Below are 18718 nucleotides of genomic sequence, written 5' to 3'. Positions count from 1 at the left end.
CCACTCTCTCCCGATATTATTGACCTGTGTCTCTTATTTGACCCACTCTCTCCCGATATTATTGACGTGTGTCCCTTATTTGACCCACTCTCTCCCGATATTATTGACGTGTGTCTCTTATTTGACCCCCTCTCTCCCGATATTATTGACCTGTGTCCCTTATTTGACCCACTCTCTCCCGATATTATTGACCTGTGTCCCTTATTTGACCCACTCTCTCCCGATATTATTGACGTGTGTCTCTTATTTGACCCACTCTCTCCCGATATTATTGACCTGTGTCTCTTATTTGACCCACTCTCTCCCGATATTATTGACGTGTGTCCCTTATTTGACCCACTCTCTCCCGATATTATTGACGTGTGTCTCTTATTTGACCCACTCTCTCCCGATATTATTGACGTGTGTCTCTTATTTGACCCACTCTCTCCCGATATTATTGACCTGTGTCCCTTATTTGACCCACTCTCTCCCGATATTATTGACGTGTGTCCCTTATTTGACCCACTCTCTCCCGATATTATTGACCTGTGTCTCTTATTTGACCCACTCTCTCCCGATATTATTGACCTGTGTCTCTTATTTGACCCGGGCTCTCCCGATATTATTGACCTGTGTCCCTTATTTGACCCACTCTCTCCCGATATTATTGACGTGTGTCCCTTATTTGACCCACTCTCTCCCGATATTATTGACGTGTGTCCCTTATTTGACCCACTCTCTCCCGATATTATTGACGTGTGTCTCTTATTTGACCCACTCTCTCCCGATATTATTGACCTGTGTCTCTTATTTGACCCACTCTCTCCCGATATTATTGACCTGTGTCTCTTATTTGACCCACTCTCTCCCGATATTATTGACGTGTGTCTCTTATTTGACCCACTCTCTCCCGATATTATTGACGTGTGTCCCTTATTTGACCCACTCTCTCCCGATATTATTGACCTGTGTCCCTTATTTGACCCACTCTCTCCCGATATTATTGGCCTGTGTCTCTTATTTGACCCACTGTCTCCCGATATTGTTGACCTGTGTCTCTTATTTGACCCACTCTCTCCCGATATTATTGACGTGTGTCTCTTATTTGACCCACTCTCTCCCGATATTGTTGACCTGTGTCTCTTATTTGACCCACTCTCTCCCGATATTATTGACGTGTGTCTCTTATTTGACCCACTCCCTCCCGATATTATTGACGTGTGTCCCTTATTTGACCCACTCTCTCCCGATATTATTGACGTGTGTCCCTTATTTGACCCACTCTCTCCCGATATTATTGACGTGTGTCTCTTATTTGACCCACTCTCTCCCGATATTATTGACCTGTGTCCCTTATTTGACCCGGGCTCTGCCGATGTGTTTGCCTGGTTTCACTCACAGCCAGAAATGCGCCATCCATCTCTGCCTGGTGTTTGTTAAGAAGCAGTAAATATGTATGTCGAAGAGTGAGGCCGGTTTGTGAGCACTCACTTGTGTCTTGTGTTTAGTGGGGCCGTGCACCGAGAGAGACGTCACTTTCTGAGGAGCGCAGTGAAGGAGCTGAGCATTGTCCTGGCAGAGGAGCCTGGTCTGCTGGGACCAAAGGTATCTATCTCAATCCCTCTCTGGTTTTATCAATACCTATATAATGCGCTGCTGTTTTTAAACAAGGTGTTTGGCATACGTGCGTCAATTGTAAATTGGATGTAGGATTTTAACTTCCCCATTCTCCCCTGTTCTCACTTTTATAATCTAGTCATCCCCTAACATCACGTCTTGAAACACTTTGCTTTCATCCTATTGTTTTCCAATTTGGTTTTTTTTTAATGGACCTTGTTCCTTCCCCAGGCTTCATCAATATATGAAAGACTTAGCGATAAAATATAAACGTTGAGTGCGGTTTTTGGACAGCGCAGGCAAGAGAGGACGGGGCGAGAGAAGGCGTGGTCGATAGCGCGAGAGAGGGCATGTGCGAGAGATGGCAAGGGCGCAAGTGATGGCGAGGGCGAGAGAGGGCACGAGTGAGAAAGGGCATGGGCGAGAGATGGCAAGGGCGAGAGATGGCGAGGGTGAGAAAGGCCTGAGAAAGGGACCGGGCAAGAGAGGGCGAGGGTGTGTTTGGTTACTGCCTTCTGTGACTCAACTCAATTCAACTCAACCCAACAAAACACAACACAACACAACTCAACTCAACTCAACACAACTCAACTCAACAAAACACAACACAACACAACTCAACTCAACTCAACACAACACAACTCAACACAACACAACTCAACTCAACTCAACTCAACACAACTCAACTCAACACAACACAACTCAACTCAACTCAACACAACTCAACTCAACACAACACAACTCAACTCAACACAACTCAACACAACACAACTCAACTCAACTCAACACAACTCAACACAACTCAACTCAACACAACACAACTCAACTCAACACAACACAACTCAACACAACACAACTCAACACAACTCAACACAACACAACACAACTCAACTCAACACAACTCAATTCAACACAACTCAACACCACACAACACAACTCAACACAACTCAACTCAACTCAACACAACACAACTCAACTCAACACAACACAACTCAACACAACACAACTCAACACAACACAACTCAACACAACACAACTCAACTCAACTCAACACAACTCAACACAACTCAACTCAACACAACTCAACACAACACAACACAACTCAACACAACACAAGACAACACAACTCAACACAACACAACACAACTCAACACAACACAACAAAACTCAACACAACTCAACACAACACAACTCAACACAACACAACACAACACAACTCAACACAACACAAATCAACACAACTCAACTCAACACAACACAACTCAACACAACTCAACTCAACTCATCTCAACACAACACAACTCAACACAACTCAACACAACACAACTCAACACAACACAACTCAACTCAACTCAACACAACTCAACACAACTCAACTCAACACAACTCAACACAACACAACACAACTCAACACAACACAACACAACACAACTCAACACAAGACAACACAACTCAACACAACACAACAAAACTCAACACAACTCAACACAACACAACTCAACACAACACAAATCAACACAACTCAACTCAACACAACACAACTCAACACAACTCAACTCAACTCATCTCAACACCACACAACACAACTCAACACAACTCAACTCAACACAACTCAACTCAACACAACACAACTCAACACAACTCAACTCAACTCAACTCAACTCAACTCAACACAACTCAACTCAACACAACTCAACTCAACTCAACACAACTCAACTCAACACAACACAACTCAACACAACTCAACACAACTCAACGCAACACAACTCAACAAAACTCAACTCAACACAACTCAACTCAACACAACTCAACACAACACAACACAACACAACTCAACACAACACAACTCAACACAACACAACTCAACACAACTCAACTCAACTCAACACAACACAACTCAACTCAACACAACACAACACAACACAACTCAACACAACACAACTCAACACAACACAACTCAACTCAACTCAACACAACACAACACAACTCAACTCAACTCAACACAACTCAACACAACTCAACACAACACAACTCAACACAACACAACTCAACTCAACACAACACAACTCAACACAACTCAACACAACACAACTCAACTCAACACAAAACAACACAACACAACTCAACTCAACTCAACTCAACACAACTCAACTCAACTCAACACAACACAACTCAACACAACTCAACACAACACAACTCAACACAACACAACTCAACTCAACACAACTCAACTCAACACAACACAACACAACTCAACACAACACAACACAACTCAACTCAACACAACACAACACAACTCAACTCAACTCAACACAACTCAACACAACACAACTCAACTCAACACAACTCAACTCAACACAACTCAACACAACACAACTCAACACAACACAACTCAACACAACTCAACTCAACTCAACACAACACAACTCAACTCAACACAACACAACACAACACAACTCAACACAACACAACTCAACACAACACAACTCAACTCAACTCAACACAACACAACACAACTCAACTCAACTCAACTCAACACAACTCAACACAACTCAACACAACACAACTCAACACAACACAACTCAACACAACACAACTCAACACAACACAACTCAACACAACACAACTCAACTCAACACAAAACAACACAACACAACTCAACACAACACAACACAACTCAACTCAACTCAACACAACTCAACTCAACACAACTCAACACAACACAACTCAACACAACTCAACTCAACACAACTCAACACAACACAACTCAACTCAACACAACACAACACAACTCAACACAACACAACTCAACACAACTCAACTCAACTCAACACAACACAACTCAACTCAACACAACACAACACAACTCAACACAACACAACTCAACACAACACAACACAACTCAACTCAACTCAACACAACACAACACAACTCAACTCAACTCAACTCAACACAACTCAACACAACACAACTCAACACAACACAACTCAACTCAACACAACTCAACACAACACAACTCAACACAACACAACTCAACTCAACACAAAACAACACAACACAACTCAACACAACACAACACAACTCAACTCAACTCAACTCAACACAACACAACACAACTCAACACAACACAACTCAACACAACTCAACTCAACTCAACACAACACAACTCAACTCAACACAACACAACACAACTCAACACAACACAACTCAACACAACACAACACAACTCAACTCAACTCAACACAACACAACTCAACTCAACTCAACACAACTCAACACAACTCAACACAACACAACTCAACACAACACAACTCAACTCAACACAACTCAACACAACACAACTCAACACAACACAACTCAACTCAACACAAAACAACACAACACAACTCAACACAACACAACACAACTCAACTCAACTCAACACAACTCAACTCAACACAACTCAACACAACACAACACAACTCAACACAACTCAACACAACTCAACACAACACAACTCAACTCAACACAACTCAACTCAACACAACACAACACAACACAACTCAACACAACACAACACAACTCAACTCAACACAACACAACACAACTCAACTCAACTCAACACAACTCAACTCAACACCACACAACTCAACTCGACACAACTCAACTCAACTCAACACAACTCAACACAACACAACTCCACACAACTCAACACAACTCAACTCAACACAACACAACACAACTCAACACAACACAACACAACACAACTCAACACAACACAACACAACACAACTCAACACAACACAACTCAACTCAACTCAACACAACACAACTCAACACAACTCAAATCAACACAACTCAACTCAACACAACTCAACTCAACACAACACAACTCAACTCAACACAACTCAACACAACACAACTCAACACAACACAACACAACTCAACACAACTCAACACAACACAACACAACTCAACACAACACAACTCAACTCAACACAACTCAACTCAACACAACACAACTCAACACAACACAACACAACTCAACACAACACAACTCAACACAACACAACTCAACTCAACACAACACAACACAACTCAACTCAACTCAACACAACTCAATTCAACACAACTCAACATCACACAACACAACTCAACACAACACAACACAACTCAACACAACACAACTCAACTCAACACAACTCAACACAACACAACTCAACTCAACTCAACACAACACAACTCAACACAACTCAACTCAACACAACACAACTCAACTCAACACAACTCAACACAACACAACTCAACTCAACTCAACACAACTCAACTCAACTCAACACAACTCAACTCAACACAACTCAACACAACTCAACTCAACACAACACAACACAACACAACTCAACACAACTCAACACAACACAACACAACTCAACTCAACTCAACAAAACTCAACTCAACACAACTCAACTCAACACAACTCAACACAACACAACACAACACAACTCAACACAACACAACTCAACACAACACAACTCAACACAACTCAACTCAACTCAACACAACACAACTCAACTCAACACAACACAACACAACACAACTCAACACAACACAACTCAACACAACACAACTCAACTCAACTCAACACAACACAACACAACTCAACTCAACTCAACACAACTCAACACAACTCAACACAACACAACTCAACACAACACAACTCAACACAACACAACTCAACACAACTCAACACAACACAACTCAACTCAACACAAAACAACACAACACAACTCAACTCAACTCAACTCAACACAACTCAACTCAACTCAACACAACACAACACAACTCAACACAACTCAACACAACACAACTCAACACAACACAACTCAACTCAACACAACTCAACTCAACACAACACAACACAACTCAACACAACACAACACAACTCAACTCAACACAACACAACACAACTCAACTCAACTCAACACAACTCAACACAACACAACTCAACTCAACACAACTCAACTCAACACAACTCAACACAACACAACTCAACACAACACAACTCAACACAACTCAACTCAACTCAACACAACACAACTCAACTCAACACAACACAACACAACACAACTCAACACAACACAACTCAACACAACACAACTCAACTCAACTCAACACAACACAACACAACTCAACTCAACTCAACTCAACACAACTCAACACAACTCAACACAACACAACTCAACACAACACAACTCAACACAACACAACTCAACACAACACAACTCAACACAACACAACTCAACTCAACACAAAACAACACAACACAACACAACTCAACACAACACAACACAACTCAACTCAACTCAACACAACTCAACTCAACACAACTCAACACAACACAACACAACTCAACACAACTCAACTCAACACAACTCAACACAACACAACTCAACTCAACACAACACAACACAACTCAACACAACACAACTCAACACAACTCAACTCAACTCAACACAACACAACTCAACTCAACACAACACAACACAACTCAACACAACACAACTCAACACAACACAACACAACTCAACTCAACTCAACACAACACAACACAACTCAACTCAACTCAACTCAACACAACTCAACACAACACAACTCAACACAACACAACTCAACTCAACACAACTCAACACAACACAACTCAACACAACACAACTCAACTCAACACAAAACAACACAACACAACTCAACACAACACAACACAACTCAACTCAACTCAACTCAACACAACACAACACAACTCAACACAACACAACTCAACACAACTCAACTCAACTCAACACAACACAACTCAACTCAACACAACACAACACAACTCAACACAACACAACTCAACACAACACAACACAACTCAACTCAACTCAACACAACACAACTCAACTCAACTCAACACAACTCAACACAACACAACACAACTCAACACAACACAACTCAACTCAACACAACTCAACACAACACAACTCAACACAACACAACTCAACTCAACACAAAACAACACAACACAACACAACTCAACACAACACAACACAACTCAACTCAACTCAACACAACTCAACTCAACACAACTCAACACAACACAACACAACTCAACACAACTCAACACAACTCAACACAACACAACTCAACTCAACACAACTCAACTCAACACAACACAACACAACTCAACACAACACAACACAACTCAACTCAACACAACACAACACAACTCAACTCAACTCAACACAACTCAACTCAACACCACACAACTCAACTCGACACAACTCAACTCAACTCAACTCAACACAACACAACACAACTCAACACAACACAACACAACACAACTCAACACAACACAACACAACACAACTCAACACAACACAACTCAACTCAACTCAACACAACACAACTCAACACAACTCAAATCAACACAACTCAACTCAACACAACTCAACTCAACACAACACAACTCAACTCAACACAACTCAACACAACACAACTCAACACAACACAACACAACTCAACACAACTCAACACAACACAACACAACTCAACACAACACAACTCAACTCAACACAACTCAACTCAACACAACACAACTCAACACAACACAACACAACTCAACACAACACAACTCAACACAACACAACTCAACTCAACACAACACAACACAACTCAACTCAACTCAACACAACTCAATCAACACAACTCAACATCACACAACACAACTCAACACAACACAACACAACTCAACACAACACAACTCAACTCAACACAAAACAACACAACACAACTCAACACAACACAACACAACTCAACTCAACTCAACTCAACACAACACAACACAACTCAACACAACACAACTCAACACAACTCAACTCAACTCAACACAACACAACTCAACTCAACACAACACAACACAACTCAACACAACACAACTCAACACAACACAACACAACTCAACTCAACTCAACACAACACAACTCAACTCAACTCAACACAACTCAACACAACACAACACAACTCAACACAACACAACTCAACTCAACACAACTCAACACAACACAACTCAACACAACACAACTCAACTCAACACAAAACAACACAACACAACACAACTCAACACAACACAACACAACTCAACTCAACTCAACACAACTCAACTCAACACAACTCAACACAACACAACACAACTCAACACAACTCAACACAACTCAACACAACACAACTCAACTCAACACAACTCAACTCAACACAACACAACACAACTCAACACAACACAACACAACTCAACTCAACACAACACAACACAACTCAACTCAACTCAACACAACTCAACTCAACACCACACAACTCAACTCGACACAACTCAACTCAACTCAACTCAACACAACACAACACAACTCAACACAACACAACACAACACAACTCAACACAACACAACACAACACAACTCAACACAACACAACTCAACTCAACTCAACACAACACAACTCAACACAACTCAAATCAACACAACTCAACTCAACACAACTCAACTCAACACAACACAACTCAACTCAACACAACTCAACACAACACAACTCAACACAACACAACACAACTCAACACAACTCAACACAACACAACACAACTCAACACAACACAACTCAACTCAACACAACTCAACTCAACACAACACAACTCAACACAACACAACACAACTCAACACAACACAACTCAACACAACACAACTCAACTCAACACAACACAACACAACTCAACTCAACTCAACACAACTCAATTCAACACAACTCAACATCACACAACACAACTCAACACAACACAACACAACTCAACACAACACAACTCAACTCAACACAACTCAACACAACACAACTCAACTCAACTCAACACAACACAACTCAACACAACTCAACTCAACACAACACAACTCAACTCAACACAACTCAACACAACACAACTCAACTCAACTCAACACAACTCAACTCAACTCAACACAACTCAACTCAACACAACTCAACACAACTCAACTCAACACAACACAACACAACACAACTCAACACAACTCAACACAACACAACACAACTCAACTCAACTCAACACAACTCAACTCAACACAACTCAACTCAACACAACTCAACACAACACAACACAACACAACTCAACACAACACAACTCAACACAACACAACTCAACACAACTCAACTCAACTCAACACAACACAACTCAACTCAACACAACACAACACAACACAACTCAACACAACACAACTCAACACAACACAACTCAACTCAACTCAACACAACACAACACAACTCAACTCAACTCAACACAACTCAACACAACTCAACACAACACAACTCAACACAACACAACTCAACACAACACAACTCAACACAACTCAACACAACACAACTCAACTCAACACAAAACAACACAACACAACTCAACTCAACTCAACTCAACACAACTCAACTCAACTCAACACAACACAACACAACTCAACACAACTCAACACAACACAACTCAACACAACACAACTCAACTCAACACAACTCAACTCAACACAACACAACACAACTCAACACAACACAACACAACTCAACTCAACACAACACAACACAACTCAACTCAACTCAACACAACTCAACACAACACAACTCAACTCAACACAACTCAACTCAACACAACTCAACACAACACAACTCAACACAACACAACTCAACACAACTCAACTCAACTCAACACAACACAACTCAACTCAACACAACACAACACAACACAACTCAACACAACACAACACAACACAACTCAACTCAACTCAACACAACACAACACAACTCAACTCAACTCAACACAACACAACACAACTCAACACAACACAACTCAACACAACACAACTCAACACAACACAACTCAACACAACACAACTCAACTCAACACAAAACAACACAACACAACACAACTCAACACAACACAACACAACTCAACTCAACTCAACACAACTCAACTCAACACAACTCAACACAACACAACACAACTCAACACAACTCAACTCAACACAACTCAACACAACACAACTCAACTCAACACAACACAACACAACTCAACACAACACAACTCAACACAACTCAACTCAACTCAACACAACACAACTCAACTCAACACAACACAACACAACTCAACACAACACAACTCAACACAACACAACACAACTCAACTCAACTCAACACAACACAACACAACTCAACTCAACTCAACTCAACACAACTCAACACAACACAACTCAACACAACACAACTCAACTCAACACAACTCAACACAACACAACTCAACACAACACAACTCAACTCAACACAAAACAACACAACACAACTCAACACAACACAACACAACTCAACTCAACTCAACTCAACACAACACAACACAACTCAACACAACACAACTCAACACAACTCAACTCAACTCAACACAACACAACTCAACTCAACACAACACAACACAACTCAACACAACACAACTCAACACAACACAACACAACTCAACTCAACTCAACACAACACAACTCAACTCAACTCAACACAACTCAACACAACACAACACAACTCAACACAACACAACTCAACTCAACACAACTCAACACAACACAACTCAACACAACACAACTCAACTCAACACAAAACAACACAACACAACACAACTCAACACAACACAACACAACTCAACTCAACTCAACACAACTCAACTCAACACAACTCAACACAACACAACACAACTCAACACAACTCAACACAACTCAACACAACACAACTCAACTCAACACAACTCAACTCAACACAACACAACACAACACAACTCAACACAACACAACACAACTCAACTCAACACAACACAACACAACTCAACTCAACTCAACACAACTCAACTCAACACCACACAACTCAACTCGACACAACTCAACTCAACTCAACACAACTCAACACAACACAACTCCACACAACTCAACACAACTCAACTCAACACAACACAACACAACTCAACACAACACAACACAACACAACTCAACACAACACAACACAACACAACTCAACACAACACAACTCAACTCAACTCAACACAACACAACTCAACACAACTCAAATCAACACAACTCAACTCAACACAACTCAACTCAACACAACACAACTCAACTCAACACAACTCAACACAACACAACTCAACACAACACAACACAACTCAACACAACTCAACACAACACAACACAACTCAACACAACACAACTCAACTCAACACAACTCAACTCAACACAACACAACTCAACACAACACAACACAACTCAACACAACACAACTCAACACAACACAACTCAACTCAACACAACACAACACAACTCAACTCAACTCAACACAACTCAATTCAACACAACTCAACATCACACAACACAACTCAACACAACACAACACAACTCAACACAACACAACTCAACTCAACACAACTCAACACAACACAACTCAACTCAACTCAACACAACACAACTCAACACAACTCAACTCAACACAACACAACACAACTCAACTAAACACAACTCAACACAACACAACTCAACTCAACTCAACACAACTCAACTCAACTCAACACAACTCAACTCAACACAACTCAACACAACTCAACTCAACACAACACAACACAACACAACTCAACACAACTCAACACAACACAACACAACTCAACTCAACTCAACACAACTCAACTCAACTCAACACAACACCACACAACACCACACAACTCAACTCAACTCAACACAACTCAACACAACACCACACAACTCAACACAACTCAACTCAACTCAACACAACACAACTCAACTCAACTCAACTCAACACAACTCAACTCAACACAACTCAACTCAACACAACTCAACACAACTCAACTCAACACAACTCAACTCAACACAACTCAACTCAACACAACACAACACAACTCAACACAACTCAACTCAACTCAACATAACTCAACACCACACAACACAACTCAACTCAACTCAACACAACTCAACTCAACACAACACAACACAACTCAACACAACACAACACAACTCAACACAAATCAACTCAACACAACTCAACACAACACAACTCAACACAAAACAACTCAACTCAACTCAACACAACTCAACACAACTCAACTCAACACAACTCAACACAACACAACACAACTCAACACAACACAACACAACTCAACACAACACAACACAACTCAACACAACACAACAAAACTCAACACAACTCAACACAACACAACACAACTCAACACAACACAAATCAACACAACTCAACTCAACACAACACAACTCAACACAACTCAACTCAACTCATCTCAACACAACACAACTCAACTCAACACAACACAACTCAACACAACTCAACACAACACAACTCAACTCAACACAAAACAACACAACACAACTCAACACAACACAACACAACTCAACTCAACTCAACACAACTCAACTCAACACAACTCAACACAACACAACACAACTCAACACAACTCAACACAACACAACTCAACACAACACAACTCAACTCAACACAACTCAACTCAACACAACACAACACAACTCAACACAACACAACACAACTCAACTCAACACAACACAACACAACTCAACTCAACTCAACACAACTCAACACAACACAACTCAACTCAACACAACTCAACTCAACACAACTCAACACAACACAACTCAACACAACACAACTCAACACAACTCAACTCAACACAACACAACTCAACTCAACACAACACAACACAACTCAACACAACACAACTCAACACAACACAACTCAACTCAACTCAACACAACACAACTCAACTCAACTCAACTCAACACAACTCAACACAACTCAACACAACACAACTCAACACAACACAACTCAACTCAACACAACACAACTCAACACAACACAACTCAACACAACACAACTCAACTCAACACAAAACAACACAACACAACTCAACACAACACAACACAACTCAACTCAACTCAACACAACTCAACTCAACACAACTCAACACAACACAACTCAACACAACTCAACACAACACAACTCAACACAACACAACTCAACTCAACACAACTCAACTCAACACAACACAACACAACACAACTCAACACAACACAACACAACTCAACTCAACACAACACAACTCAACTCAACTCAACACAACTCAACACAACTCAACACAACACAACAAAACTCAACACAACTCAACACAACACAACACAACTCAACACAACACAAATCAACACAACTCAACTCAACACAACACAACTCAACACAACTCAACTCAACTCATCTCAACACCACACAACACAACTCAACACAACTCAACTCAACACAACTCAACTCAACACAACACAACTCAACACAACTCAACTCAACTCAACTCAACACAACTCAACTCAACACAACTCAACTCAACTCAACACAACTCAACTCAACACAACACAACTCAACACAACTCAACTCAACACAACTCAACAAAACTCAACTCAACACAACTCAACTCAACACAACTCAACACAACACAACACAACACAACTCAACACAACACAACTCAACACAACACAACTCAACACAACTCAACTCAACTCAACACAACACAACTCAACTCAACACAACACAACACAACACAACTCAACACAACACAACTCAACACAACACAACTCAACTCAACTCAACACAACACAACACAACTCAACTCAACTCAACACAACTCAACACAACACAACTCAACACAACACAACTCAACTCAACACAACACAACTCAACACAACACAACTCAACACAACACAACTCAACTCAACACAAAACAACACAACACAACTCAACACAACTCAACACAACACAACTCAACTCAACACAACTCAACTCAACACAACACAACACAACACAACTCAACACAACACAACACAACTCAACTCAACACAACACAACACAACTCAACTCAACTCAACACAACTCAACTCAACACCACACAACTCAACTCAACACAACTCAACTCAACTCAACACAACTCAACACAACACAACTCCACACAACTCAACACAACTCAACTCAACACAACACAACACAACTCAACACAACACAACACAACACAACTCAACACAACACAACACAACTCAACACAACACAACACAACTCAACTCAACTCAACACAACACAACTCAACACAACTCAACTCAACACAACTCAACTCAACACAACACAACTCAACTCAACACAACTCAACACAACACAACTCAACACAACACAACACAACTCAACACAACTCAACACAACACAACTCAACACAACACAACTCAACTCAACACAACTCAACTCAACACAACACAACTCAACACAACACAACACAACTCAACACAACACAACTCAACACAACACAACTCAACTCAACACAACACAACACAACTCAACTCAACACAACACAACACAACTCAACTCAACACAACTCAACACAACACAACTCAACTCAACTCAACACAACACAACACAACTCAACTCAACACAACACAACTCAACACAACACAACTCAACACAACTCAACACAACACAACTCAACACAACTCAACACAACACCACACAACACCACACAACTCAACACAACTCAACACAACACCACACAACTCAACACAACTCAACTCAACTCAACACAACACAACTCAACTCAACTCAACTCAACACAACTCAACTCAACACAACTCAACTCAACACAACTCAACACAACTCAACTCAACACAACTCAACTCAACACAACTCAACTCAACACAACACAACACAACTCAACACAACTCAACTCAACTCAACATAACTCAACACCACACAACACAACTCAACTCAACTCAACACAACTCAACTCAATACAACACAACACAACTCAACACAACACAACACAACTCAACACAAATCAACTCAACTCAACTCAACACAACACAACACAACTCAACACAACTCAACACAACTCAACTCAATACAACTCAACTCAACTCAACACAACTCAACTGAACTCAACACGACTCAACTCAACACAACACAACACAACTCAACACAACTCAACTCAATACAACTCAACTCAACACAACTCAACTCAACACAACACAACTCAACTCAACTCAACACCACACAACTCAACTCAACTCAACTCAACACAACTCAACTCAACTCAACACAACACCACAAAACACAACTGAACTCAACTCAACACAACACAACTGAACTCAACTCAACACAACACAACTCAACTCAACTCAACACCACACAACACAATTCAACTCAACTCAACACAACACAACTCAACTCAATACAACACAACTCAACTCAATACAACTCAACTCAACTCAACACAACACAACTCAACACAACACAACTCAACACAACACAACTCAACTCAACTCAATTCAACTCAACTCAACACAACTCAACACAACACAACTCAACTCAACTCAATTCAACTCAACTCAACTCAACACAACTCAACACAAGACAACTCAACTCAATTCAACTCAACTCAACACAAGACAACTCAACTCAATTCAACTCAACACAACTCAACACAACAAAACACAACTCAACACAACTCAACTCAACTCAATTCAACTCAACTCAACTCAATTCAACTCAACCCAACAAAACACAACACAACTCAACTCAACTCAACACAACACAACTCAACACAACACAACACAACACAACTCAACACAACACAACACAACTCAACTCAACGCAACACAACACAACTCAACTCAACACAACTCAACACAACACAACTCAACACAACTCAACTCAACTCAATTCAACTCAACTCAACTCAATTCAACTCAACCCAACAAAACACAACACAGCTCAACTCAACTCAACACAACACAACTCAACACAACACAACTCAACTCAACTCAACACAACACAACACAACTCAACTCAACACAACTCAACTCAACACAACACAACTCAACACAACACAACTCAACTCAATTCAACTCAACTCAACTCAATTCAACTCAACCCAACAAAACACAACACAACTCAACTCAACTCAATTCAACTCAACTCAACACAACTCAACACAAGACAACTCAACTCAATTCAACTCAACTCAACACAACACAACACAACACAACTCAACATAACACAACACAACTCAACTCAACACAACACAACTCAACTCAACTCAATTCAACTCAACTCAACTCAATTCAACACAACACAACTCAACTCAATTCAACTCAACTCAACTCAACTCAACTCAATTCAACTCAACCCAACAAAACACAACACAACACAACTCAACACAACACAACAAAACACAACTCAACTCAACTCAACACAACTCAACTCAACAGATCTCAATTCCACACAACACAACTCAACTCAACACAACTCAACTCAACTCAACACAACTCAACTCAACACAACTCAACACAACTCAACTCAACACAACACAACACAACACAACTCAACACAACTCAACACAACACAACACAACTCAACTCAACTCAACACAACTCAACTCAACTCAACACAACACCACACAACACCACACAACTCAACTCAACTCAACACAACTCAACACAACACCACACAACTCAACACAACTCAACTCAACTCAACACAACACAACTCAACTCAACTCAACTCAACACAACTCAACTCAACACAACTCAACTCAACACAACTCAACACAACTCAACTCAACACAACTCAACTCAACACAACTCAACTCAACACAACACAACACAACTCAACACAACTCAACTCAACTCAACATAACTCAACACCACACAACACAACTCAACTCAACTCAACACAACTCAACTCAACACAACACAACACAACTCAACACAACACAACACAACTCAACACAAATCAACTCAACTCATCTCAACACAACACAACTCAACACAACTCAACACAACACAACTCAACACAACACAACTCAACTCAACTCAACACAACTCAACACAACTCAACTCAACACAACTCAACACAACACAACACAACTCAACACAACACAACTCAACACAACACAACACAACTCAACACAACACAACAAAACTCAACACAACTCAACACAACACAACACAACTCAACACAACACAAATCAACACAACTCAACTCAACACAACACAACTCAACACAACTCAACTCAACTCATCTCAACACAACACAACTCAACTCAACACAACACAACTCAACACAACTCAACACAACACAACTCAACTCAACACAAAACAACACAACACAACTCAACACAACACAACACAACTCAACTCAACTCAACACAACTCAACTCAACACAACTCAACACAACACAACACAACTCAACACAACTCAACACAACACAACTCAACACATCACAACTCAACTCAACACAACTCAACTCAACACAACACAACACAACTCAACACAACACAACACAACTCAACTCAACACAACACAACACAACTCAACTCAACTCAACACAACTCAACACAACACAACTCAACTCAACACAACTCAACTCAACACAACTCAACACAACACAACTCAACACAACACAACTCAACACAACTCAACTCAACTCAACACAACACAACTCAACTCAACACAACACAACACAACTCAACACAACACAACTCAACACAACACAACTCAACTCAACTCAACACAACACTCAACTCAACTCAACACAACTCAACACAACTCAACTCAACTCAACACAACACAACTCAACACAACACAACTCAACACAACACAACTCAACTCAACACAAAACAACACAACACAACACAACTCAACACAACACAACACAACTCAACTCAACTCAACACAACTCAACTCAACACAACTCAACACAACACAACACAATTCAACACAACTCAACACAACACAACTCAACACAACACAACTCAACTCAACACAACTCAACTCAACACAACACAACACAACACAACTCAACACAACACAACACAACTCAACTCAACACAACACAACTCAACTCAACTCAACACAACTCAACACAACACAACAAAACTCAACACAACTCAACACAACACAACACAACT

The 18718-nt window shown here is 40.5% G+C and overlaps 1 protein-coding gene across 1 annotated transcript in view; it reads left to right on the top strand.

The window, feature by feature from the left end:
- LOC137311304 (nck-associated protein 1-like) overlaps window positions 1-18718 on the top strand; it is a gene marked incomplete at its 3' end in the record, with an annotated part of 322061 nt that overhangs the window by 142066 nt on the left and 161277 nt on the right. The window contains exon 7 of the mRNA XM_067978594.1: window positions 1491-1587. Within this exon, the coding sequence (XP_067834695.1) occupies window positions 1491-1587 (97 nt within the window). The remainder of the gene's footprint in view (window positions 1-1490; window positions 1588-18718) is intronic.

The sequence above is a fragment of the Heptranchias perlo genome, unplaced genomic scaffold, assembly GCF_035084215.1.
Source record: "Heptranchias perlo isolate sHepPer1 unplaced genomic scaffold, sHepPer1.hap1 HAP1_SCAFFOLD_323, whole genome shotgun sequence".
NCBI classification, from domain to species: Eukaryota; Metazoa; Chordata; class Chondrichthyes; order Hexanchiformes; family Hexanchidae; genus Heptranchias; species Heptranchias perlo.
The sequence above is the reverse complement of the archived record's forward strand: the minus strand, read 5'-3'. Positions and strand labels throughout refer to the sequence as shown.